This window comes from Mus caroli, chromosome 9 (assembly GCF_900094665.2).
Source record: "Mus caroli chromosome 9, CAROLI_EIJ_v1.1, whole genome shotgun sequence".
Classification (NCBI taxonomy): domain Eukaryota; kingdom Metazoa; phylum Chordata; class Mammalia; order Rodentia; family Muridae; genus Mus; species Mus caroli.
The window spans coordinates 24,741,763-24,767,287 of record NC_034578.1 but is presented as its reverse complement, the minus strand read 5'-3'; the positions used below and the strand labels follow the sequence as shown (position 1 = coordinate 24,767,287).

At 40.9% G+C, this 25,525-nt stretch overlaps 1 protein-coding gene and 1 long non-coding RNA gene across 6 annotated transcripts in view; one reads left to right on the top strand and one right to left on the bottom strand.

Annotated features, from left to right (window-relative positions):
* The window catches only part of LOC110301585, a 159,961-nt gene that overhangs the window by 8,293 nt on the left and 126,143 nt on the right, over positions 1–25,525 (top strand). The gene's annotated exons all lie outside the window — the stretch shown is intronic.
* Opcml (opioid binding protein/cell adhesion molecule like) overlaps positions 25,164–25,525 on the bottom strand; it is a 1,139,977-nt gene continuing 1,139,615 nt past the window's right edge. For all 5 annotated transcript variants that reach the window (XM_029482074.1, XM_029482075.1, XM_021172107.2 and 2 more), the window contains one exon: positions 25,164–25,402. In XM_029482074.1, the coding sequence (XP_029337934.1) occupies positions 25,302–25,402 (101 nt within the window). In that variant the 3' untranslated portion in view covers positions 25,164–25,301. The remainder of the gene's footprint in view (positions 25,403–25,525) is intronic.

The following is a 25,525-nucleotide window of genomic DNA, read 5'->3' as shown; positions in this document are numbered from 1 at the left end:
ATTAGGTTATTTCTGCCAGTGAAATGAAAGCCAGTTCAAGACAAGTAGATAGGCAGGTTTATTGGGAGCAACTCTATGGTGGGTTCACTGGTCCCAAGGAAAAGGGTCAGGGAATTGAACAACCCGAGGGAGATGAAGGGGAGGGGAAAAGAACGAGAGAAAGTGCATGTGCAGATAGATAGAGTGTTATGTGTGGGGAAGGGGAAAGAACCAGAATGTTAGGACTATAGAGTAAAGAGCCTCTGGTGAGAGGAAGGTCTGCCCCTCAGCTGGAAAGTTCAGCATAGAGTGAAGAATGCCAGCCATGGCCTGAACCAGTAGGAACTGAAGGATTCTGGGAGAATGCTGCAGCCAGGTCAGCTACTTGTCCTGGGTCTGAAAACCAACAGATATCCTTCTATTTTTAGTACTTTTATGATCCAGTGATTTCCCAGCCCACTTTGACAAACTAACTAGATATGGTTATCAGGTGTGATGATTTGCATAAAACAGTCCCTATAGGCTCATATATTTGAATGCTTAGTCACTGGGTAGTGCAGTGGCACTTCATGAAAGGATTACAGGGATTAAAGTGGTATGGCCTTGTTGGTGGAAGTGTGTCACTGCAGTTGTCCTTTGAGGTTCTGAATGCCCACACCAAGGCCAGTTTCCTCTCTCTGCCTGCACATTAGGATGTAGCTTTCAGCTCCTGCTCCAGCATTGTGTACCACCATGCCTGTGCCATGAAGAAAATGGACTAAACATCTGAAACTATAAGCAAGCCCCCAATTAAATGCTCTCCTTTGTAAGAGTTGCCTTGGCCATGGTGTCCCTTCAAAGCAACACAGCAGTGACTAAGACATCTCGCATATAGGTATGATCCAGAATAATCAGGACTCTCAGCATCTAGATCTCTTAATTCTATTTTTCCACAACTCAAGCTTGACTCCTTTCCAGCTTCTCTTGCACCCAAACACACCTTAGGACCATTACTCCCATGAACATGACCATGAGCAATTTTCTCTCTAAGATCTTTGTCTGCTGTTCTGTTCCACTCCACTTCTACCCCCACCTCCATTCCAATATCTGCATAGCTCAGCTCCTGTTCTGCCCCTTTCCAGCACCATCATTGACTGAGGAGGCTTCATATACTCACTTGAAAGCTTTATGTGCCCCTCACTAAGTCCATGCTGGCTGGAAGAGTGTTTTGTTCATCGTTAAATCACTGGAAACTTGAAAGGGTACTTGGATCACCATTAGCATTCGATAAGCATTTACTGAATGAATAGCTGACAAATGAAACGACCTAATTCTTCTTCACCATCAGTGCTCACTTGCTTCCTTATTTATTTATTTAAGCCACCTGTTCTTTTCTACACGTTCTTAATTTTCCACCTTAGGAATTTTTGGTCTCTCTTTTACTTTAAACATTATAATTCTGGATGTTCCTCTTCTGTTTTAAAGTTCTGAGAAGAACTCCTCTTTATAGCCTCCTGTGAGATGTTCTGTATATTGTAGAGACAGCAATAATAGGTGGCCTGCTAGTTGCCTGTGCCAAATTGTTAGGGATTGTGTATGTATTAAACTGGTTTTATCTAATTAAAAAATTTGAGTTTTGTGTAATATCAGGACCTGTCACTGAATTGTTTTCCCCTGTGATGAAGAAGGAGCTACCTTCCTTGCCCTTCTCTGGCCAAGAAATAAAGGCTTTTTTTTTTTTGGTTAGGTGATTAAATTGCATTGGCATTTTAGTTCATATAGAGAACAGATTCAAAGCAACCTACACACAGGATAGTGGTTGGTCTGCATCCCACTAAAGCACTATATATTCTGTCCTTTATGTCATTATCCATCCTGTGATTTCCTTTTTTTTTTTTTTAATTTTCTGATTGTGTTGGGTATGTTGTCCATTGTGTGTGCATGCATGTGATTTCGTATCAATGTCGAGACCGGAAACTAGCATTGAGAATCATCTGCAATCTCAGCCTCCTTCCTACATTATTTACTTAGTCAGGCTGTATCAGTCAAACCCAGAGCTCACAGATATGTCTAGTCTCCCTAACCAGCTTTCTCTGGAAATCTCTGTCTGTGCCTTCTGAGTCTGGGCTGCCACACCCACCTGGCATTTCCCATGGGTTTGGAAGATCAGAACTCTATTCCTCACACTATAGTGCAAGAACTTTGATCACAGAGCCATCTCTTCAGCCCCAGCATCTTCATGATTCTCTGGGTCACATTAGTGTCTCTGGGAAGTTGGGTTAGTCACTTCTGAGTCTTCAGGTTCATCTACATATTGTATTTAATTTTGTCACCAGAAATGTTTTATTTAACCTTTAAGGTGTTTGACACAGACGATAGCATTCACACTCTCCTGTTAGTTCAGAAGAGTCCTGTCTAGAAATGTCCAAGTTCATTTAAAAATGTCTCACATGTCATCATGGACCATTTTGTAATATATGTTTTCATCATGATGGTTGGGAGCATGGTTTATTATGGGAGATTGTGGTGAGGCTCTAAAGAGGCAATTAGTGTTGGGGAAAATATCCAGCCATCAAAAGAAGTAATGGATGATGTATTAGATATTTCTAGCTGCTGGAACAAGTCACCACAATAAGCACTTAGAGGAGCACACACTTACTCTGTTACAATTATGAAGGCAAGAGGTCAGCATCAGACATAACTGGGCTGAAGTCATGACATCTTCTAGGTCCTATGTCCTTGAACAATGGAGAGGTGTACTGGAACCATGCCTCTTCCAGGATCCCTAGACTGACTTACAGCTTGCCCATTTCTGTCTTCTAGTCAGAATCTCATATTCTGTGTGTCATTCCCTCTGAATCCCTCTCAAAAAGTACCATGGACTGAGTGTTTCCACCAAAATTCACGTGGAAATCTCACTTCCAGTTTCAGTCTTGAGAGGCAAGGCCAGGTAGGACCTCTGTGAGGCCATTAGTAAAGAGGACCTTGCTCTTAGGAATGGCTTTATCTGCTCAAAAGTGGATCTCGTAGAAAAGTCAGTGTGTTGGTGCCCTCATTCTTGGTTGTGGCTGTCTTTTCATGTGACATGTATCGCCTCCAGTCCCTACAGAGATTTCTCAACAATAAAAAAGGCCTCATCAGATGTGGTACCTTGACTTTGAGTCTCTAGGACCCCAGAACTATGAGCCGAATATACCTTTATTCTTTACAAATTATCAATTACAATTTATTTTCCTTTAATAATACAAAAATGAACCAAGAAATAAGAGTTCATATAACTGAATAACAAAGCAAAATCGATGACTTCATTTGGAACTTCTATTTTCTTTTCTTCCATTTCTTTACTTAGTTATTTAATTTTTTATGTATATGGGTCAACAATTGAAGTGATTAGGGCATGGAAATTTCTTTTTAACAAACCATTTTTTTTTTTAGCTTACCACAAGAGGTAATAATGGTTTTTAAACAAAAACAGTGCATCCCAAAATAGAGAATGCAAAAATGAATTCTCTTGTATATATGCCAAGACCAGTAAGAAATATTTACATAGAAGAGAAAAACACGAATCTAGTCACAAGTGAGATTCATAGCTCTCAACTGACTCTGTCCTAGGAGAATTTTGGAAGGAAGGCTCAGTTCAAGGAAGATGATGGAGCCTTGATATCTCTTGGTGTAGCTAAATCAATTTTACAGAACACTGTTTAGTGGTGAGGTTACAATAGCTAACTTGAGTAGGACATGTGTCATGCCCCCCCCCCCTTTCAGTCATCCCAAGAACACAACAACCCACAGATCCTGAGAACCCAGTCATACAAAGATCAATTCTTTCATTACAAGTTCACCAGGGTCATGTAGAGGTCAATAGAGGCTCCTTAAAACCAGAGGAGGCATTTTCTTTTGGGGAGACTATATTTCCTTAAACTGGAGAAGAGGGAGAGGAAGACCCTGGAGGGTCACATAAACAGGGGCAAGGTCGTGAAAAGTTCAAGAACCAAAACAACTGTCGGGGTCAAGAAGAATTTGTCAGTGTTCAAGCTCTTCAAGCCAGTGTTCTAAGTTTGGGCTGTTTTTCTCCTCCAAATTAAGCAGACTGGGAAATACACTTTGAAGACAAAAGAAAGGAATTTTCAGCAAAAGAAAAAGATAAAATTACTTAAGATATAACTTAAAAATTGGGTAATCTTTATTTAAAGTCTTCCAAGCTGTTATTATTGTATGCTGTGAGGGGGTGGGAGGAAGCTGCTTATGCTACTGCACATATGTGGAAGTCAGAGGACAACTGTGTGGAGTTGGTTCTTGCCTTTATGTGGGTTTTCAGGAATCAAGTTGAAATCCCTAGGCTTGCATGGCAGATAGATGCCTTTTCCTGCTGAGACATCCTGCCCACCCTACATTTTAGAAGTAAGGTTTCAATTCTCAACTCCGTTCTTCTCTGAACATGGAAAAACTAGTAAAGAGTCTGTGGTCTGAGAGGTGAAGGATGAGGAAATCCTAACTTCTCAGTACTTTCTGGCAATGCTTCCCAGCCCATGGGCTAAATGTCCAAAGCAACTGTAAATCTACCTTGGAACAGCAAACCTATTGGTCATTTTCATCTCTAAAGGTATCTTCAATCCTCCAATCCGGTGGTCTTCTCCTCACTTAAATAATTAAGATCAAAGGGAAAGCATTTCTTCCTTTCCTCCTCCTTCCTTCCCTCTCTTCCTCCTCCCACCTTTCTCTTCTTTCCTTCCTTCTTTCTTTAACTGACAGGTAATAAATACTTTTGTATGTTTATGATATAGACTATAATGTTTTGTTACATTTTTACATTGACTAATGAATAAGTCAGGTTATTTAGTTTATTTATCCCTTGTCTCTTTGTCATGAGATCATGCCAAACCCTTTTCTAATTATTTTATATATCATTAGCCATAACCATCTCATAGGGTTTCCTACGCAGGTAGCTATGACTCTGTCCTGGCAACCAATCCCTGGCCTTTACCAAACCTTAATTTGATCAGTACTCCTATGAGCATGGTCTTTTTAAATTCTAAAGGTGAGTGACATCAAGTGGCATTTGCCTTTTTGTGCCTGGCTTATTTCCTTTAATGCACTATTCTCTTGGTTAACATAGAGCACCTCTGAGAACAGAGGGACATCTAAAAAGACACCCAAGTTGTGAGTTTTTCTTAGCTTCAGACAAGCTGTAGGAAAACAGCTTCAGATGTCCACTATGTGCTAAGCATATTCAGTTTTGTTTCCTTGAAGCTTTCTCATCCATACTAAGGGCAGTAGGATACTCACATTCTACAAATGCGTTAAGGAAACTGTGGTGCTTTGAGTGAAAATGACCCCCATAAATTCATGGGGAGTGGTTCTATTAGAAGGTATGGTCTTGTTGGAGGAAGTGTGTTTTCAAATGATCAAGCCAAACCCAGTGGCTTTTTCTCTCTCTTTCTGCTGCCTATTAATCTGGATGTAGAACTCTCAGCTTATTTTCCAACATTGTGTTGGCCTGCTTGCCATGGTGATTTCCACCATGATAATAGACTAAAGCTTTTAACTGTAAGCCAGCCCCAATTAAATGTCTTCCTTTATAAGAGTTGCTGTGGTCATGATGTCTCTTCACAGAAATAAAACCCTAACTAAGACAGAGCCCTAGCTGTTTGACTTATGGGTGACAAGAACTAACCCTAGGTCTCATATTTGTAAGCCAAACGGTAACCTTATTGGTGGAGGACACTGAGGATTAGGGGTGAAGGTAGAGTGGGGTGCCCTTGCCTGTATGCATTTTAGTTGCTCCAGGGCTAGGAAAAGGGTTATTAAGTTGTTCCTGTCTCCTTCCTCTGCTAGGGCAGAGTTGGAGGATATTTCGTCATATTGTAAAGCCTGACATTATGTTATTTACTGGAAATACCCTGGTTTTAGCTGTGGTGTGGCTCAGTCTTAGTATACACCTTTAATCTGAGAGCTTTATGCTTGAATATTGAGAATGGGATTAAATAAAGTTAAACATAGTTCAAGAGGCAGAGCAAACAATCCATTGATAGGCAGTAGACATAGGATCATTAAAACATATACACACACACACACACACACACACACAGAGAGAGAGAGAGAGAGAGAGAGAGAGAGAGAGCAGGAGTCAGGAGGACAGAAGGAGAGATGCACAGGAAGTAGAAGGGAGGGACACTGAGTGTCAAGGAATTGGAAGTAGAGAGTGCATGAGAGAGGGCAGCATTGCTGGTGGGAAATCAGGTAGGAAGGAAGGTCAGCTGGGTGCTTTCTCTGCTCTGTCAGCTAGCAGGTGTTCAACCTGGCCATCTGGCTCCCAAGTCTTCATTGGTAATAATCAAATGATTGAAAGGCTAAAAAACAGCAGGGTAGGTCTCTCACCAGTGTTTTCTGACATCCTGGTTCTAGCAATATCGTTTTGTATTTTGATGACACTGTTTGAACTGTCCTGTGAGCCTATGGGCTTGTTAGGTATAAAGTCTTATCTTATCAGTTGGGTCTTTGTACTTACCACAGGGCTATTTGTGAAAAGGGGCAGGAAAATTCTGTCAATTCATTCAGCGGTCAGGAAAGAAAGCCTGAGAATCCTTTCGTTCCTTCAAACGGTGATGAAGCTCTCCGTGTATTCCAGCATCCAGCCAAACATTTGCAGGTAATTTTTGGTTATTAATTCTCACACAGTGACTTAGTGGTGATTACTATTAATTAACAGATAAGGAAACTGAGGCTCACAAAAGCAAAAGAGCTTGCCTAGTGTTTCCTGGAGGCCAGTGATCTTAGGACCACAGTGTGTCTGTCACTCAACTTAATATTCATCCTTCTTCTGCATCACGCCTATGGGATAGCCTTTCCCTGTCAGAACTATCGAGGGAAAACATGGTTTTGGACAATAGGAGCTTAGGATAAAGAAGGGAAAGAGAAATGTCTTGGGACATTTTAAAAAGACAACATGTTCAATGCCAGTAGGTAAAGGACCAAATGATCAACACACAAGGGAGCCACAGGGATTCAATGCAATCCAGGGTAAGTGGGGTTAACCAGGGAAGGACACATTTCCTAAAGGAGGTGACTTTGAAGCCAGCAGAGGCAGCAGGGCTGCCCTGCAGACCTGCTCCCCGAGCAGCTTGCCATGCTCACTTGGAAGTGGGTGTAATTAAGTCCTTCCCAAGCAGCTGCAGAGAGAGCAGGTTGCTGGGGCTGCAGGCAGTGTATTGCTAGTGCCCCCCTGTGCACAAAGGAAGAACTGAGGAGTGGATGGGCATACAGGGTGGCACTGCAGCTCCCTATACACCTCACCAGATGTGTGATTTCGGTTTTGACTCTGCCAATCTCTGTATTTTGAAGCAGTCCTTTTAGTTTAAAATTGCCCTTCCCATGTCCCCTGCTGCAGGAAGAGACATCTCTATACCTGGGGTTAATTTCTCTGTTTTCTTTCTTATATCTGTTTCTTCCCCGGGGTGGCTGTGGATAGAGAGAGCTGGAGAATCCTCCCCAGGGACCAGCAGAGTCTTCCCTCCCTATGGAGAGTAGGATTTATTATGCACCTGTACCATGAGGGCACCATGACACCAGGGACCGAGCGGGACCAGGCATAAGTGGTGTCAAAGCTGGAATTTTACCTCTTTATTTTAGTGATATTTTGTACTCGGGATTTCTCTTTCTCCCTTTAAAAAATGAGTCTTGGCTCGATCTGCATTTGACCCAGTGTCTCCATGATGCTCTACCCTTCCCAGCTTCTCCCTCCAGTTGCTCCTCTCTCTCCGTTGCTCTTCATTCTCCTTTCCTACATGCAGCCAGTATTGAAGAATCATGTGGTTTAGTGAGTTGGACGGTTTATTTAGATTAGAAAATGAAGAAGGAGATGTTCACAAAGCTTCCACTGGCTGCCGCCTTAGATTCTACGTAAGACTAATCAGCTCCTACCCTGAAGGTGAGCAGTCCTGCTCACCCCTCATTTAATGCAATTCGACTTGTATTTATTCAGTGACTATTATATGACAGGTGAAGTATTGCCCTCTCTACTCCACCAAACTGATAAGCAGAAGAAAGTACACACTTGCATCTTAGTCACTGTAAGGGTATGCCTGTCTTTGCTATGTCACATCACTGCTATGCAGATATAAAAGGGGACTGTCGCACAGTATGAGCAATTAAAAACCATGACATGTATACTGATTTGATAGCATGTTGCAGAGGAGGGAGTGGTTAGATCCTATGTTATATTGTTTGGGCAAATACCCACATGCTGCATAGTAAGCCTGTATAGACAAACCATATTTTAATAGACACAGTGTACCAGAAAAATTAAGGCCTCTGGGAGTCATTTTTATAGTGGTGTATAGAATGTCTTAGTACAAATGTCATTTCAGTGTCAACATGAAACGAGGACGTTCATATCCCAATGAGGCAGTTATGGAGTCAAAAAAGTAATAATCATAAATGAGTAAGTGGAATTGTCATTCAATTCTTGTCGGGGAAAACAAGATAATTAATGAAAAATCCTTGCCCTGGAGGAAATCACAAGGGATACAAGCAGGAAAGAGTCAAAAAGTGTCCATTGATGGCTGAACACGCACCCCAGATGAGCTCTTCTAATTAGTAATTACGGATAGCTTTGCATCCTAAGAGTTCACTGGTCATGAGGCCCTGTCAGTCACAAATGTGATTATTTGTTAAGTTAGGACCATTATTATTTACTTCCAGAGAATCTGTAGGGCTCACTTCTGGGACAGGAGTAAAGAGCAAGACTAAGGGAAGGGGATATTTTGAATGAGAATCTCAACGTGGCTTCTATTAACCAGGAAACAAAGTTTTAAAGCCAAGATTGTGGAACCTTCAAGCAAAACAAACCCAGAATTCCCATGAAGTCCCTCACTGAGAAGACCAGAGCTTGTGAATCCCTTGTCTCTCCCCAGAACAGTCTTGCAGAGAGCTGTACTTGGCTTTGGTTTTTCCTTCTTTCCTCCCCCTCCTGGCAGAAAAAAAAAATTCCTGCTGTCCTTGTCCCTCCCTGGGGATGTAATAACAATATCTAGAATTCTACTCAGATGCAAGGGACAGGCCTTTTCTTTCCATACTCTCCTTATTTTGTAGTGATGCAAAATGTCTCAATACTACAGGGAAGGTCAGAGAAGGTACCCCTTGTCTTTTTGCTCAGTATTTGCAGCAGCATGAGAAGAGAGAGCCCACTCCCCATCATTATGAGTCCTCAACCCTAAGGAAACTTCAAGTCATGAGAAGAACAGACCCCGTTACCAATGCTATATTGGGGTTGTCTGTTGCCATTATACCAAGAGGCCAACATTGGTGGCCTGTCCTTTTCTCATGAAGAAGCTGGTATGGAGGGGCTGGGCTCTGACTGAAGGGTTTGCAACATTCTTGGCTTTCTAGTGGTCCAGAAATGATTTAGACCAGTAAATATAAAAATCAAAATTGACAACAACAAACGTGTTTAAAAACAAAAACAAACAAAACACTCACCACCAGCAGGGACCAAAACATTTGTTCTCTAAACCCCTGCAAGCCTAAGATGCTCTAATAGAAGAATCCCCTGTCCCCACTCCCCTTTGCACATTCCATATGGCTTTGAGTCTTCCTATCTTTACAGGCATGTCTTACAAGAAATACTCAAGGAAGCTTGCATTAATTTTGTTTGTGTAGGGTTTTAACAAAACCTTTTCTTCAGTACCACTTATTCAAGTAAATACCCTATAAGGAAAATGAGAGAGAAAATTCAGAACAGAAGTATTTTTTTTAAATCAACATTTTTTTTTCTTTTAAGAGATATGTTAAGGCTGAAAACAGGCAAGCAAACAAAGAAAAGACACCACATGGAGTGTCTATACTTTTGTATTCATTTCAATTTGAAGGCAGTTATGCCTCACCATTAAAACCAAGCTGGGGAAAATGGATGTGAGTCTGAGCTTGGCAAAGGGTTAAACATCTCTTTCGTCCTCAACCATGTACTCTGGTGCTGCAGAAGAGCCCTGGTCAATAGACAGATATATTGACTTGTTATTATTTAAAGTTGTTTAACCAGGTAGAGATAAACGAAAGCTTTCAGCAGTTGAGCTATCACACAAATCACAATTAAGGTGGCATATGTGTTTGGAAGACGTAAAATCAATTCCTGCGAAGATAATGTTTTAGTCTCTATTTGAACTTGAAAACAGAAGTAAATTTGCAGCGGCAACAGCTGGGCTTGTTCCATCTAGGAGGCTCTCTATTAACTGTACGAGGAGGGCTTTTATTACCTCTTCTCATGCTTTTCCTTTATGGTTTTGTCTGCATCAAAAAAGCCAAATTGATTGCTGCGGTTCTGTTTACTGATGTGGCCAGGACTGGAGCAAAGCAGCCAGGCTCTCACCCAAGTGGGTGTTTGCACCACCCCTTTCCTGAATACCTTTTATTATTTAGAAACATCTTTGGGGGACTATTAATTTCCTGAACTAAGGATGTAGATCTTTGGAGTCACTCCCTCAGATAACCTTTCTAAGTTACTGGAAGGAAACTTATGTTTAGGAAAGTAAGGTAATTTGTGCTTCTAGAATATTCTTTGTGATTTAGTCACTTACCAGCATTTGCCCAGTGGGAAGTGATCTCTACAGAACATTCTCCACATTTAACATTTTAATCATCTATGTCTCTCTGTCTCTGTCTCCCCCCACCCACTCCATGTGTGTGTGTGTGTGTGTGTGTGTGTGTGTGTGTGTGTGTGTGTATGTGTGTATGTGTGTGTATTCATGTTTTCCTCACAACCATCTCTTACATGACTGAAGTCAGGATCACATCTTGTGTCAATGAGATTTTTATAGGATTTGTTACAGTGAGAACACACAGCAGATGCTCTCGATAGAATGCTTTGGACACTGGGCATCTCTGGTCCAAACTCCCAGGTCTCATTCCCTCCTCATTGAACTAGCCCTTTTAGCCTTCAACTGTGATATTTCTTTGGAAATGAATGTTTTTCCTTTTTAAGTTTTTTTCAGTCTTTAGGTGCAATGAGGAGGCCTGACATGATGGTCACTTTAGGGGAGTTATGAGATGGATTTATGGCTCGTGAAAAAAATGTGCTGAGGAAGGTGACGTTTGCCTTTCTCAGAGCAGACAGGAGGTGCAAGAACCCTGTAGTTCTAACATGACGGTAGATGATCAGAATAGGAAAAGAAGGTAGGCAGAAATAAACCTGGAACCTATGAGGCTGGACTTCAACTCCCATTCACCTTCAGCTAGCATTAGAAGGAGGTCAAGCCCTTGGATGCTGTGGTATAGATGCCTTATCTAGCCAACTTAAATTGTCATACCAAAACCTCTGAAAATATGAGATGTTATCACAATAAAAGATTAGTGCTGCTAAGCTAGATAAAGAAGAATGTGATTAAGAGAGAGAGCGCCTGTTCCTCTCAGTCCAATATCATTTCAGACAAAGAAACTGTACTTCTGATGCTCTGCTCTCAGGACCTTTCATGGCCACAGGATCCTTTCAACACCTTTTTATACTGGCTCTGCTCAAAGGAACATTTTCCTTTGCTTCTCTTCACCTTAAAAGCCATGCCTTCACTCAATAGACAGGAAGGCCACTAACGGCTAGGCACTGCTATACATGTTGGGAAAGCAGAAATCATAGAACCTGCCCGTTGTTCTTAGTGTACTATATTAGAGGGTGACAGAGGGTCATAGTCAAGAGAATATATGATAGACAGATTGTTAATGGCAGTGGGATTGGGAGACAGAGACATAGTATGAGAATCTTGATTCTCAACTTGATGGGGTTGAAGAACATCTAGAATATTCCTACTTCCATGTGCACCTATAAGGATGTCTCCAATGCTCAGTAGTTCCTAAGAGCACTGACTTAGTGAGTGCATTAATCTTTCTCTAGTTCCATGCTATGAGGGCACTATTGGGAGGTATGAAAGGTAACAGGTAGGGCTGGTTGAAAACAGTCGACTGAAGCATGTCTCTGGGGCCCATTTTTTCCCTGTGCTCTACACATAAGCATCTTTTTTCCTCCTTCCTACCCTCCTTCCTTCATGTGCCCTCCTGTTGCCATGGCCTTCTCTGTCTTAACTGGCTCATAATCACAGAGCCAAATGACTACTAATTGAGTCTCCTGAAACAGATTGAGAATAAGACATTCCTCTCTTTAAGTTGTCATTTCTAGTTGTTCAGGGAAATGAGAAAAGTGACCAATATATATAAGACAATTGGGTGGATAGATGATTGTTAGTTTATACTGACAGATTTACATTAATATAATAATTTTAAGAAATTAGTGGCTCACATTTTCTTAAATGGAAAATTATATGGACTTAATGTTTCAGAGTACAAATGGAGACTTAATGTCCAAGTACAAATCCATAGACTATGATTTTTGCTGACTTCTTTTTTTGTAAGACTAGAATAAAAAGATATTTCTTCTTATTCATAAAATCTTTGATGGTGTATGTAGAGGCTGAGATTAAGTTGCTCTTTCCCTTAGTACTTGGTGAGATTTCAGACTTGCTTCTCACTTAATGTTCTCAGAGTTCTACACAGTTTAGGGCCAGGCTCATGAGCCAATGCCATCAGCTTGTTTCTCCTTGTAAAAAGCAAGACTTTTCTAGTCATGGCCTTGGAGTCGGGAGATTGTCTAGGAACTTAGCTCTATTTTCTTTAAGTAGATAGGAATACCTGATCTCCTTATGGATGCTGACAAGAAGCCAGACTTGCATGATGCTTAAGTGAGCAGTTCTTATTTTTAGTAAGGAGAGCTAAGTGTGTTTGGGAACATAAGGTCAGTCCTGATTCTGGGACAAGCTTGCTGTTGAATCTCAAAGAACATCAGCTTTGAATGGGATGGATCTGTTTTAAATTTCCAGCTTTGTCAGTCCAGCAGTAGACTGTCTTCAGTGACAATAATCCATGGATCTGTGCCTGTTTTTAACATTATGAGAGTTAACATTCACAAAGGTATCTATCCTCATTGTGGTTTTAGCATATCCATAGAAGTTAGCAGCTTTCTGCACACTGCCTTCTCTCCCTGCTAGTTTCTTCTCTGCACACATGGTGGGCCTGGGTGCTCAGGGATGTGATATCCACTGGGGGATTTCAGTGCTTGGCAACCAAACCGTGTATGTTCACAAGAAAAGTGTTCCTCACCCCCACAGAAACTTCTCCTTCCTGTCTTACACTCCTCCTCAGCACTTTGAGTTTTCTTAAGGTGAGAATTAGGAACAGGTGGGAGAGTGAGAGGCTGCCCACAGAACTGAGATCAATGCAGGAAGAGGGAGGCAGGGACAAGAGGGAAATCTGAGAGACTCGGTCAGGAATTGACATCAAAAGCAACCCATTCAAAGCAGCAGACTGCCTTGGGTACTGGAAACACTCTCACACAAGCTGGAAAATATGCGACAGGGAGAAATCATGGATCCCGTTGTCCATATTGATACTGCATGGAGATCAAGACTGTAGCTGTGCCAAGCAGGGAATTAGAGCCTTTGTCTCTGAGGTCCTCCAAGAGTCCTTTCACTGTTCTAGCTGACCAAACCACACAGTGATTATTACTTTACTAAGCTGACTTCCCTGAGACTTTTAGAGACAGAGAGACACAAAGTGAAGTGACCAGAGCAACTTTCCTCATGAATGTACCATGTATAGAACAAGACCATGAACAAAAGACATAGACTGCAGGGCAGATTTGAGCCTGCTTTGTTCCTGAGGGACAGGACATCCTGAAAGGGCCAATATTCCTGCAGGGCCTAGGCACTAGACATCTCAATGCATTGTACTTTCCTTGCCTATATTAAATGAGTTCTCCAAGGCATTGGGAAAGGAGCATGGAGAGTGGATAGTGTTGAAAACAGACTGAGCATGGAGATGGACACTTAATTTATTTCCTGTGACTATAAGGTAGGAAAGCTCTGTCTTTTGCTTCATTGTAATTACATCTCCTCCAGGACTATGCTTTGCACAACTGGATGCTCCTGTATGTGATAACCTTCATTGATGCCTTCATTGATGCCTTCATTCACATTGAAGATTTCCTGTCAATTGCTATCCAATGTTCCACAGATCAGATCTCTTCCAAGAAGCTCAAATTCATCTCTAGGCTATGTGCTCTGAGGCAGAGGCAGATGAATTTCTGAGTTCAAGGCCAGCTTGGTCTACAGAGTGAGTTCCAGGACAGCCAGGGCTACACAGAGAAACCTTGTCTTGAAACAAACAAACAAACAAACAAACAAACAAACAAACAAACAAACATCTTCATTCTCTGACAACAACAAAAACTGGGCATATTACCTACAGGTTTCTTTCTGCTCTGTATCCCTGAGTCTTTCCTAGCCATCTTGAACAGCAATGCCTCCAACCACAGGGCTAAGAAATTGACACTTTAAAAAGCAACCATGTACATTAAGCCTTCAAGAACACCATGTATGGGAGCTGGAGGTGCTTTGGAAGAGGAGTAAGACAGGGCAGAGAAAGCTGCTACAGATGCTGTGGCATATAACTATAGGCAAAGAGCTGTACCAGGAATTTTTGTAACAAGTTTGCTCTTAGGTACCAGATAGCAATGCTCTTAGGTACCAAGTAGTTAGTAGCTGTACTTAAGGATATGTAAACTGAGCATGTAAGGTGTTATGATTTAAGCCCTCAGGTATACAGATATTATTTGGCAGAATCAGGACTTATACTCAAGATGTTGTTCCTCATTTGGAAGGCCTTGCCTCCTGAACTATACACACATCAGCTGAACCTCTTGTGACTTTGAAGAGCCAGATTAAGAAGTCCTCTGGATGTAGCTAGTCACCAAGATGTCAAGGTTCAGTGATATCCCTCTTTAGCTGGCTTCAGAGAGATTTCTCTTGGACCAGTGGAGGAAAACAAAACACTATATTCTTAAATTGCTCAAACAAAATGTATTCTTCTTTGTTAGCGGTAGGCCCTCTGATAAGGTTTGGAAGCATAAAATCTTGCCTTGATTTTCAAGCAAATCAGACTATATGATAAAAATACAAAGAACACTTGTGCTACTATATTGTGCATATATATATATATATATATATATATATATATATATANANATATATATANANATNTNTANACACACACACACACACACANATATATATATATATATACACACACACACATATTCTCAAAGTTTCTTTATGTTCAATTATTCTCATGTTACCCAGTGTATAATGGCTTGACCTTTTGTGTTAGACACAGGAAGTGCCACAAGCTATAAGGTGGTAGGAGAGTTGTACCAATGCCCTATCTCCGCTGAAATCATCTGTTACTTCCTGACTACCTAATCGGAGAACTGCTCTCTACCTTCCATCCCAGCAAGCATTAAAACAGCACCTCCTCCAAACAAAAATCAAGATAAAGAGGAAATAGGGGTAAGAAATGAGCTGCAGATGGATGATCTAAGGAGCTAAAGTTCCTTTGGAATTAGGGAGGTTGACAGAGAAAAGAAATCAGGCATCCCTTGTGGACCATGCAGATATGATTGGATGACTCGGGAAAATGCTGATAACACTTAAACATCTCCACCTGGAAGTTCTACGGATGGTACTTAAAACTGAATATGCCCAAAAATGCATCGGATAGCATCATCTCCTTAAGCTTTCAGAATCAACCATCTTCTACCCAGTTGGCTGAGCTGAAAACATAGAATATTGGGCATGTGTATTCTCTATCTTACAGTATGCCAGGCCTCTGGTCTCTGCCACCATTGTTGCTTCTTTTTCCTCATCCCTTCTTACTTGGGTTATTACCTCCAGAATTCCCTCTTGTCATTTTTATCCTGCTGCCTGAGGATCTTTCTTAATTGCAAACCCAATCCTTTCCCTCTTCTGAGTAAATCTTCCTACTCCCTTATTTCCTTTAGGGCAAATTCCAATATGTGACTACTTGCTGCAAAGTTTCTAAGTGTCTATCAAGAGTGTCCAATCTATATCCTGTAAGCTATATATACCCCAGGTATAGTTATGTAGTTATGAGTGTGGCCCAACACAAAGCAAACCACTGTGTGTATGTGTGTTTGTACATGCATGTGTGTGTTTCTTTTGTCACTTGATTGTTTGGTTCTCAAGTATGAACTTTGTAGATGGAAACTTGTTACAGTGAGTAAAGATTGGACATAGAGGGTTCTTGCTGTTCCTGTTGGTTTTCTCCAATTGCATTCTTTCAAGTAGCCCATGTTCCAATGTTCAGCCTTCTTGTGTTTCTTCTACATTCACGGGATTCATGGGATAGGCCTCTGTATGTCTTTTTTGTCCTACATTCCTCTGTGCCTATAAGACACAGCTCCACATCTACTACTCTGGAAGTGTGCCTGGAATCCCTCAGGCGCTGGGCTAAATTCTCTTCTGGTTCTAGGCAATGGCTGAAATGATGGGTCGAACTCCCTTTTATTTTGGGAATGGAATTCTGAACCTGATGAATGCTAAGAAATCATATCCTGTCCTGTGTTTTTATATCTGGGCTGATCTTTTCTTGAAAATATATAGTTTGCCTAATAGTTCTCTCCATGCCTTTGGTGATGAGCTGGAAAGTCAAGATCTACCAAAAACTTTATTAATGCATTTTTGAAGCTTTTCCCTTTAATAATCCAAGTCTGAGAAATGTGTGTGTCTATGTTTTACCTTTCAATAGAGGAATGACTCAAAAGCATGGTTTCATTTTTCTAAAGAAGCTGGAATGATCTCTTTTAGAAGCCCTAGAAAATGAGGACATTGAGGGTCCAAGGGAAGGATAGGAGGATAAAACCAATGTTTACTTTGCAATAAACTGTTTCTCACCAGGCCTTACACTAACATTTTTTATCTATTCACATATAATAAGCTAATACTTCTAACAGGCAGTCTTGTAAGGTGGCTATTATAGCCACTATGTTGTCAGAATGAGAAGGAAGTTAAGAGAAGGTGGAAATCAGTCCAAAGTAATTTGTAAGGTTGTAATTTTAAAAAGATATTTTCCTAGTTGTATCATGCCATATTTCTAAAGAAAATACCCAGTTTAAGGACTCCAAGTAAATGAAAGAAAATGTCTCACCGGAGATAGTTAATGGAGAAGTAAATACTGTATCCACTCTTGTTTTTGAAAGAAGAGATGCTTTCAAACACTTAAATGCAAATAAGTCTGGTATTTCATCCCAAGACGGAGCAGTTGAAATATCTCATCTTCTTGGAGCCCACATCCAGAACCTGCTCAGTAAGGTCACCCTTAGCATCCGCCGAAGGCCTCCACTGCTGCCTGCTCCCAGTTCTCCATTGCTGCCTGCTCCCAGTTCTCAATTACCACTGACTCTGACCCTCTTGACAATCATCAAGGATCATGAAACTCCCTGGTGCAGGAGGGACAGTGTGCTCTGTACCTCTGCATGGATACTGAACTTTAGATTCCAGTCTGATTTGACACTGTGGATGTTAGTTCATCCCCCTCCAGGAGGTCTTGAGTCAACTTTATCACCAACTGCACAGTATGGCCCTTTGGCTGTTTAGAGTTTTAATGTTTTTCATGGTACTTGTTCCCTTAACAAATGTTTATTTATTCCATCACAGAGTTCTTGAACAATGAATGTGCTGTAGTTCTGATAATCTGCTTATTTTTGTATTAATAATATCTATGAGCTATGTCCACTGCCTATCTTAGATGTTTACATCCAGTTTCTTGTCCCTGGGGGATCAATACGGAAAAATAAGGGAACCTTCTAATTATCTCCCAATATTTGTTCTGTAGCCTACAACCATTTTCTCATCTCTCTATCATAATACTTGCAATATTTTACTGTAATTGTTCCTTTTTATACAGTTCTTTTCTTATCTTAAATGTGAACTCCTTGCGGGGAATTTCTCTGCAGATGGTACATGCATGATGAATAAATGAATAAATGGAGTGCCTATAAGGAGTAAGGAAGAAGAGAACCCTCAAGACCTGAAGAGTACAAAGAGACCAAGGAAGCATCCCTTGTGGTGTCAGGGCTTTGGTTCTAGAGCTGATCAAGGGGCTTGGTGCCAGTGAGTGCCACCCTTAGTGTTCATGAAAGTGATACGTTTACTAAGCTTTCAACAAAAGAGTGTGGAATAAGGGGCCACCATCAGTCAGGATTTCCCTGTCTGTTATTGCAGTCATAAGGTGTATTCACTGAACAACTGCAATCGTTGTGTTAGAAAGTTAAGCATCAAGTTGCACATGGTGGTGCACATCTGGAATCCCAGCACTAGGGAACAGAGGAAGGAAGATTGCCAGTACAAGGTCTGCATATACTACAGGAAGACACCTTTTCCCAAAATACGGCCAAAATAACAAATAGCAGTAATGACAATTAATCACACATATAAAAGAATTAGATGTTTAGTCTCATCTGAGTGTTTTCACTTCTAATTCTCCCTCTCCCTTGCAATGTAACACATCTCGATAGGAACAGGTATGCTCTTACACATCTCCCAAAGCACTTCTGTAGGTATACGGTTTTAATAGGGTGTATTTGGGGTGAAGATAACAAAAATGCATCCAATCATTTAGCAACTGTGTTTCAGAATAACTAGATAAAGCCTCCCTTGTGGAATAGAGAGATAACAGCCAAGATTTTCATTACCTTGAAGTGGGCTGGGAAATAGGTATTTCTGCCAAAGGCTAGCTGGAGGATGCTTAGCAGATGGATTGACAGGTAAGAAATAGATAGATGGCTTAAATAAATAGACGGAGAACACAGTCACATTAGGGAGGCCCATGACTGTATATAGAGAATTAGGACTGTATAAATGAGGAAATAATATATGAATGTCTAGGTGAGTGGTTAGCTGATGGAAGAACAAATTGGTAGGCTGATGTTTGATGGCACAAAGTGGCTGGATGGACTGAAAGACTGATAAATATCTCTACCAGGAAAAGAGCAGGCAGATGAGACACTGTTATGGTGTGAACAGGAGCAAGAGAGGGTCTGGTGCAGAAAGGATGAAAGGTATAAAAATGGAATAAAAAAATAAGGAGAGAACTGACGGTCAGTATCAGGATGGGGATGCCATGACTCAGAGAGTAGAAACTCTCAGTTATGAGTACTAAGTGTGTGCTTGCCCTTTTGACTTAATCACAGACACATAGCTCATGTATCAAACTGTGTTCCTTTTCCTCAGAGGATACTGAGTCATGGAAGCTCTGGGTTAACCAATAAGAATACCAATGTCAAAATGTTAGCTTCAGGACTTTTTCTGAAAAGCTCCTTGTGCTGAGAAATGACCTGAAAATCTTTACCCATTGCACCTCTGAACTCCCAGATTGCCATGGCCGACACCTCTCAGCTTGATCTGTGCGAAGCCTAGAGAGATCTAGTGGCTGGAGCAAAAACAAAAGAAAATAAACACACCCGAATGCTAAGAAGCAATGGGAAGGAGTGTGGGTGCTGGATGCTGTCCAAGACAACATACCTGCTGAAAAGGATTTACTGAAAGACAGCTTGCTGAGAACAAATGATTTTTTTTAATGTATTATCCATTCTTTCATAAACGCAATGTGGTAGTGGAGGAGAAGCTGGAATTTGGTGGGAAGGAAATGATGTTTTAGAAATGGCAACCTGGGAAATCTGGGGCATAGTAGCCATTTATTATACTTCTATGTATGGCAGGTCAGGCTGTGAATGATAATTGATCCGGTGGCACCACCATTCAAGAACAAGTACACACCATCCATACCACCCATGCCAAAAGATGCATCCTTCAGTGGAAAGAAACAGCGGGGACAGCAAGACAGAATGGGGAAACTGGGAGGAACCTAGGCATTGTTTTAGGAAATATTTGTTTTAATTTATCAAATATCAACAAATATTTGAGAACTTGGGGCTTGAGCTGAGTGTTTTGTTGTTTGTAAATAGCAAAGTTATTTGATAGTCATACAAGTGAAGAGTCCTTTCTGCCCCCCCCCCGTGTGTGTGTGTGTGTGTGTGTGTGTGTGTGTGTGTAAGAGGAAAAAGGGTGAGGGAGACAGGTGGGGCCCTACTCATATTCCTGATCACACTGACTCTCCAAAGTCTGAAACACATAACTGCTTCATTTTTTTCCCACTGCGGGATTTCTAAGGGACATCCTAATGAAGAGCCCCCTAAAAGTTACAAATGTCTTCAAACTTTATTGATACACTGCACAATCACAACCATCTTGTATTCATCCTGAATTAGAAAAGGTTACAACTACAATGTAACATGCACAAAATTCAGGTAGTATATTCACCCTCAATACAATGATTGACAGAAATCAAGTCTTCATTGATTTTTGAAGGAAAAAAAATAAGAAAGTAAAAGAAAAAGAACTTTTAAAGGCTGACAAAGTTATATTCTTGTATCATGTGATAAAATTTTAAAGCATCTGAACATAGATTTGTTTTGAGAATAATTGTGAAAATGGGTACACCCATTGTCCAACACATCTATTAACGGCACCATTGATAATCAAATAAGTTTTTTTTTTTTTAATCTAGAGGACTCTGAACTTGACAGATACATTTTCGTACACCCACACATTCCTCACAATTGCACTTTACATGTCACGAAAATTTCTGAATGATTAAAAATGTTCCTCTTCACTAACACAAGGGCAGCTATTACTTACCATTGTTATTATTGAGATTCTTATACTCTGCCAAATCACCTAGAATGGAGCCCCACAAGGATTGTGAGTAGCTCTCAATCTTTCCTTCTCCACCTAGTGGTGTGGAACAACCATGTGCCTAAAGAGGGCACCACTCCGGGGAGGAGGGGCAGGAAGTCTCTTCCAAAATGCTGGAGATTGGGTTTAGCTGACTACTTTCACTATGAAGACAATTGCATCTAATTAAGTCCACTCCACATTCTTTTGGCCTCCATATTCTGCACCTGAAGGCTAAATTGCACCGGTTCTGCTGCATCTTTTTGCCACATTTGTAATTGCAAATCTATTTCTTCTTCCTTTCATTTACTTCTCTTCTCTTGAGTAAGAAATGAGGGAAATGAGCCTGGCGTTTTTATTTGTTTGCCTTCTGTGTGGTCATTAGAAGCTCTAATCATATGGTATCCTGTACAGAGTTGCCCTTCTCTTTGAACACCTGTGAGGTGTGACTGCAGCTACTTAAACATATTTGTCTTGAAAGAAAGAGAGACCGAAGCTTTGGATAATAAGGGGGAAAGCAATTGGAGAGGAGGATTTCTAGGAATAAGGTTTATGCCAAAGAAAACCCAAATATTCCTGCTGTTGGGGAAAAATACATTTTGCCCCAAAAAATTAAAAATAAGAATTATGTTGCTTCCTCTAATTCCAACAAGAGTAGCTCTGGAGGGGAAAGGGGTATTCTGGGTATTGTCAAAACAATTTTTTTTTTTGATCCTGGTAAAAATTCAGGATCAAATTGGGGGCAGATATTCCCTCAAATATTCATAAGCTATTCCTCCCCCACTGTCTTATGGGGCTGGTATTAGCCATACAGGCTACGAAGAGCATGTGTTCTTTGTCCCTCAAAGTATCAATCAAATCATTTGTATTAAATTTCCAACTTTTCTTTATCCAGTGCCTGTGATAAACTCTCTGGGATCCAGTGTCCACTTGGGGGAGGTGGGGTTCTGCTCTTTTGATATTTTTTCCTATTGTAGGTAGGTTTGCTATTCCTTCTTGCTCAGGACAACATGAACAGATGGATATAGAAAGATCATTAAAATGCAGCCTCAGTTATGAAGGTCCTAGAATTCCAGACCAAACTTATGACCATGTTTTGAAAACTAACTTCCCAACCTGTGAACAACAGCCCAAAGCAGTGTAAGGACAGGTATGAGCCATCTTGGTGACATACAGATGTCTGTTTCCATCTGTTGAACACAGCTTAGCCCACAGCAGAAGAGCCACATACCTAGCTCTCTGTGTCAGATCTGTATATGCTTTGACAACTAATCCACTATGTCTCCAACCTAACCAATGAGAACAAAACAGAAAATCCAAACACTCTTGATTAAACTTGCAGATGACTGTTTCAGGCACTTGACATTAAACTACTCAAAAAACAGGCATTGCCAGAGGCAGCATACTAGCACTTTCATTGGCATACTTTGGTGGAAGAACAAATTAGCATTGGTTTGGGAAGGGGAGAAGTTTTAGAATAACTACCTTTGCTGACTTTCTTTTATCTAATCTCTTGATAACCTGTATTTGGTTTTCACTTAGAAAACCCACATTTTATCAGCTACTTAGACTAATGTAATTCCTTTTTCCTAACCTTATACCTTCCTCACACCTACCCTTGACAAGCTAGACAAATCTGTCTAGTGGGCCTGATTGTCCATCCTTCATGTATATGGTTGGAAAGGCATGTGTAAGTATGCATGTTGTTTTTAGGAAGCAGCTGCTGTCCTTTCAGCTCCCATCACATGGAGTCATCCTTACCAAAGTCACTCAAATAACAAGAGCTGGGGCACGTTTGCTGTGAGGAAGTCACTTTTATATCTGGTACTCAGTTGCCTTTAGTCATTTCTACTTGGCTTTTGATTTCTTTCCCAGACAGAGGAGGATTGACTGCAGCATGTGTTTCCTTCGGAAGTTTGGGTGGAATAGGTTACCACCACAGAAATTTCTAGTATCCAGTGAAAGTAGGCACAGCAGAGATGCAGGATGACCCTGAGTCCATACTCAACTGGGGTTTTGATGATCTGCTTGCACAAGGTAGTGAAGAGCAATTTGGGCTTGTCCATTTCAAGCAGCACATCACCCAACACTTTTCAGTTTCCATGGCATCCACATTTCCTTTTCTCCAAAGCAACAACAGTAGTATTAGTAGAAAACGCAAATGCCATGTTTATGTCTCATACAATGCTTGACACCAACCCAAAACCCAGGTGCTGAGCGTGGTGACAGATCTGAAATTCATATATCCGACCTGTAATTCTGACTTTGTGCCTGCTCCTGATTGCTTCTGGAAGTTGGAATAAATAGACTGTTTTTGGCACATCATTTATGCTCCCAGAGTCTCATTCTTGGCAGCTCACTAGGAAATGCAGATGTCTGTTTACAGCTGGCAAGAAGAGTATTAATTTTGCTCACCCCAGCTCTATCTCTTATGACAGTGCTGAGCTTTTTGTATGCCAAAGAATCCTGCATTTGTATATATGTGAATATGTATACACAGGTATATATGTCCCTACTGTGGGTTTTGTACTTGTGTGGCCGTAGTGCCACAGAGTGGGCAGTTATACTGCAACAAGTGATCAGTTAAGCTCTAAGGGAAGTGAACTCTAATGGAGCCCACAGTCATTTAGTTTTTAGAGGTGGACCTGAAAAAGGTCCCTGAGGGAGGCAGGACATGTCTTTAAGAAAGTCACTGCTGGTGCTCCTTCTCAACTTCTCAGTAAGCCAGTTCCTCCAGAGAGCCCCTTGTGACCTTTAATGATGTTTGTTTGAACTGTAGGCTCTCTTGATGGCTGGGCTCTTCTTTTCCCAAGAGTCAATGCTGAGAGGTGGAGTCAGATCTTCTTTGTACAGGAGGCCTGCTTTGAACATAGGAATTTGGGGACATTTATCCCCAAAGCCTCGAGAGAAACAGCCCAGGAAAACAGTATTACTTACACTTCCCCTCTGTTTGCCATGTTGTGTTAATCAAGTGCTTGGAAATTAAGTCAGTCGCTCAAGTGCCCTCAGCTCAGAAGAGCTTTCTGAAACAAATACCACAGTTGTCAACACACACGCCACGTAATTGGCCTCCATCAGCCCTTTGCTGGATAATTTTCAAACAATTCAAATCAAAACTGGAGCAGTAGGGAGATGCTGAGCTCTGGTTATCACACTTTGACTGATGGACCACTGTCTTTACATTGAAGGGAAAGATATATGGTTTTTTGGAAGGGGGGCGGGAGGTCAGGTTCTTTCTGCTAATGAAAGCCAGCCATGAAGAAGTTTCCCCAAGTTCCTGACATGTACTTTTCTTGAAAGGCTGAGAGAAGCATGGGGTTGGTACCTTAATTTCCCAGCTGTTAAAGGAGAAATGCAGCCTAATCAAGGCTTTCCCAGGGCTGACCTGCCTCCTGAGAAGGTGGCTTATGGAACAGCCTCTCTGAAAATCATGAGTGACTGATCTTTAGATTGCTACTTTGGTCCATCTGTTCACAATGTCTAATTTGGGTGGATGGGTTACTGCATTCTCAAGGATGCATGGCATAGGAAATTGTTCTTCTTGGTAGTTAGCCTGTGAGACCACTGGCTTTCACATAAGAAGTTGCTAGGCAATTTTGAAGGTGGAAATGTCTATTTATGGTAGTGGAGATATAGAGATAGTGGCATAGACACAATATGATTAGAGATTAATATGGGATGAATTGATAGTGTGTAGTGGGAAGAGAAAAAGAATGATTAGCTAAATAGATCAAATAGATTATAAGAGAGAAAGACAGGTTATGTAGAACTAGATGGAGCTACAAATCAATTGAGTAAATGGATAATAGTATGATTGCTTTGAAAGCTTAATATAATTAGCCAGCTATTGATCAGTTTTTTTATGAGTTGCAACAGCGTTTTAAGGGAAGTACTATCTTAAATAGACTTCCCTCATTTGTTTACTTGACTCCTAAATTTGTAGCATTGGGTACATATATAGTCTCAATTCTGTAAGTCTTATAGCTAGTGGCAAAAAGCACATAGAGGAGAATGGCCAGAGAAGATGGAGATTTTTACATATATTTGTATGTGTGTACACATTTAAGGATGCAGTTAGGCAGCTTCTTAGAAAGAAAAGATGTGAAGCCTAATGGGATAGGTGCTATTAGCATGGGGATCAGGATATGCACTTTTAAAACTGTCCTATTGAAAGCTTAATGGACAAAGAAAATAGGACATGTAGATGCAACTCTTATTGTGTACTGCATTGTAAGCCAACGTGTACCATCAGGGTACTTATCAGGGTACTTATCATGGGACATTTTTTAGCCCATTTTTATTTTTAAGGTGTGTGTGTGTGTGTGTGTATCTGTGTGTGTTAATGGTGGTAAGAAGAGAAGTAGAGAAAAGGAAGGCCAAGGTAACAGGAATAGATTCCATTTGGGAGCATACCAATGAATGATTACCCTACCCTTGGTAGAACCCTGCACATCCCAACCCCATTCATTAAAAAAAAAAAAAAAAAAAAAAAAAAAAAAAAAAAAAAAAAAANAAAAAAAAAAAAAAAAAAAAAAAAAAGAAAGAAAAAAGAAAAATCAAATAAAATTGAAAATCCCAGAAATCAAACCAAAAACCAAAATATTCAAGAAGAACAAAAAATAAACAAAAAGAAGCCCAAACTGGTTTGCCCTCCGCAGTGTAGATTAAAGTCTGTGATATGGAGAAGCAGGCGATGCTCAGAGGACCTATGGTTTCTTATCAAAACTTGATGAAGAAGTGGGCAAAGAAGGTCCCTGAGAGCCAGAGACAAGCCAGTGCTCTGGAGGCCGAGTTTACACCATCAATCACTGCTCCAGGCCCTGTGCAGGAGAAAAAGAAACAGGTTCATTAGCACATATCCTATAGGGCACCATACTCACCCCTGACGAGCAAACGCAAGTCATGCTTCTCTATGGCATTCATCCCTAGTCCCCCCTCCCCCC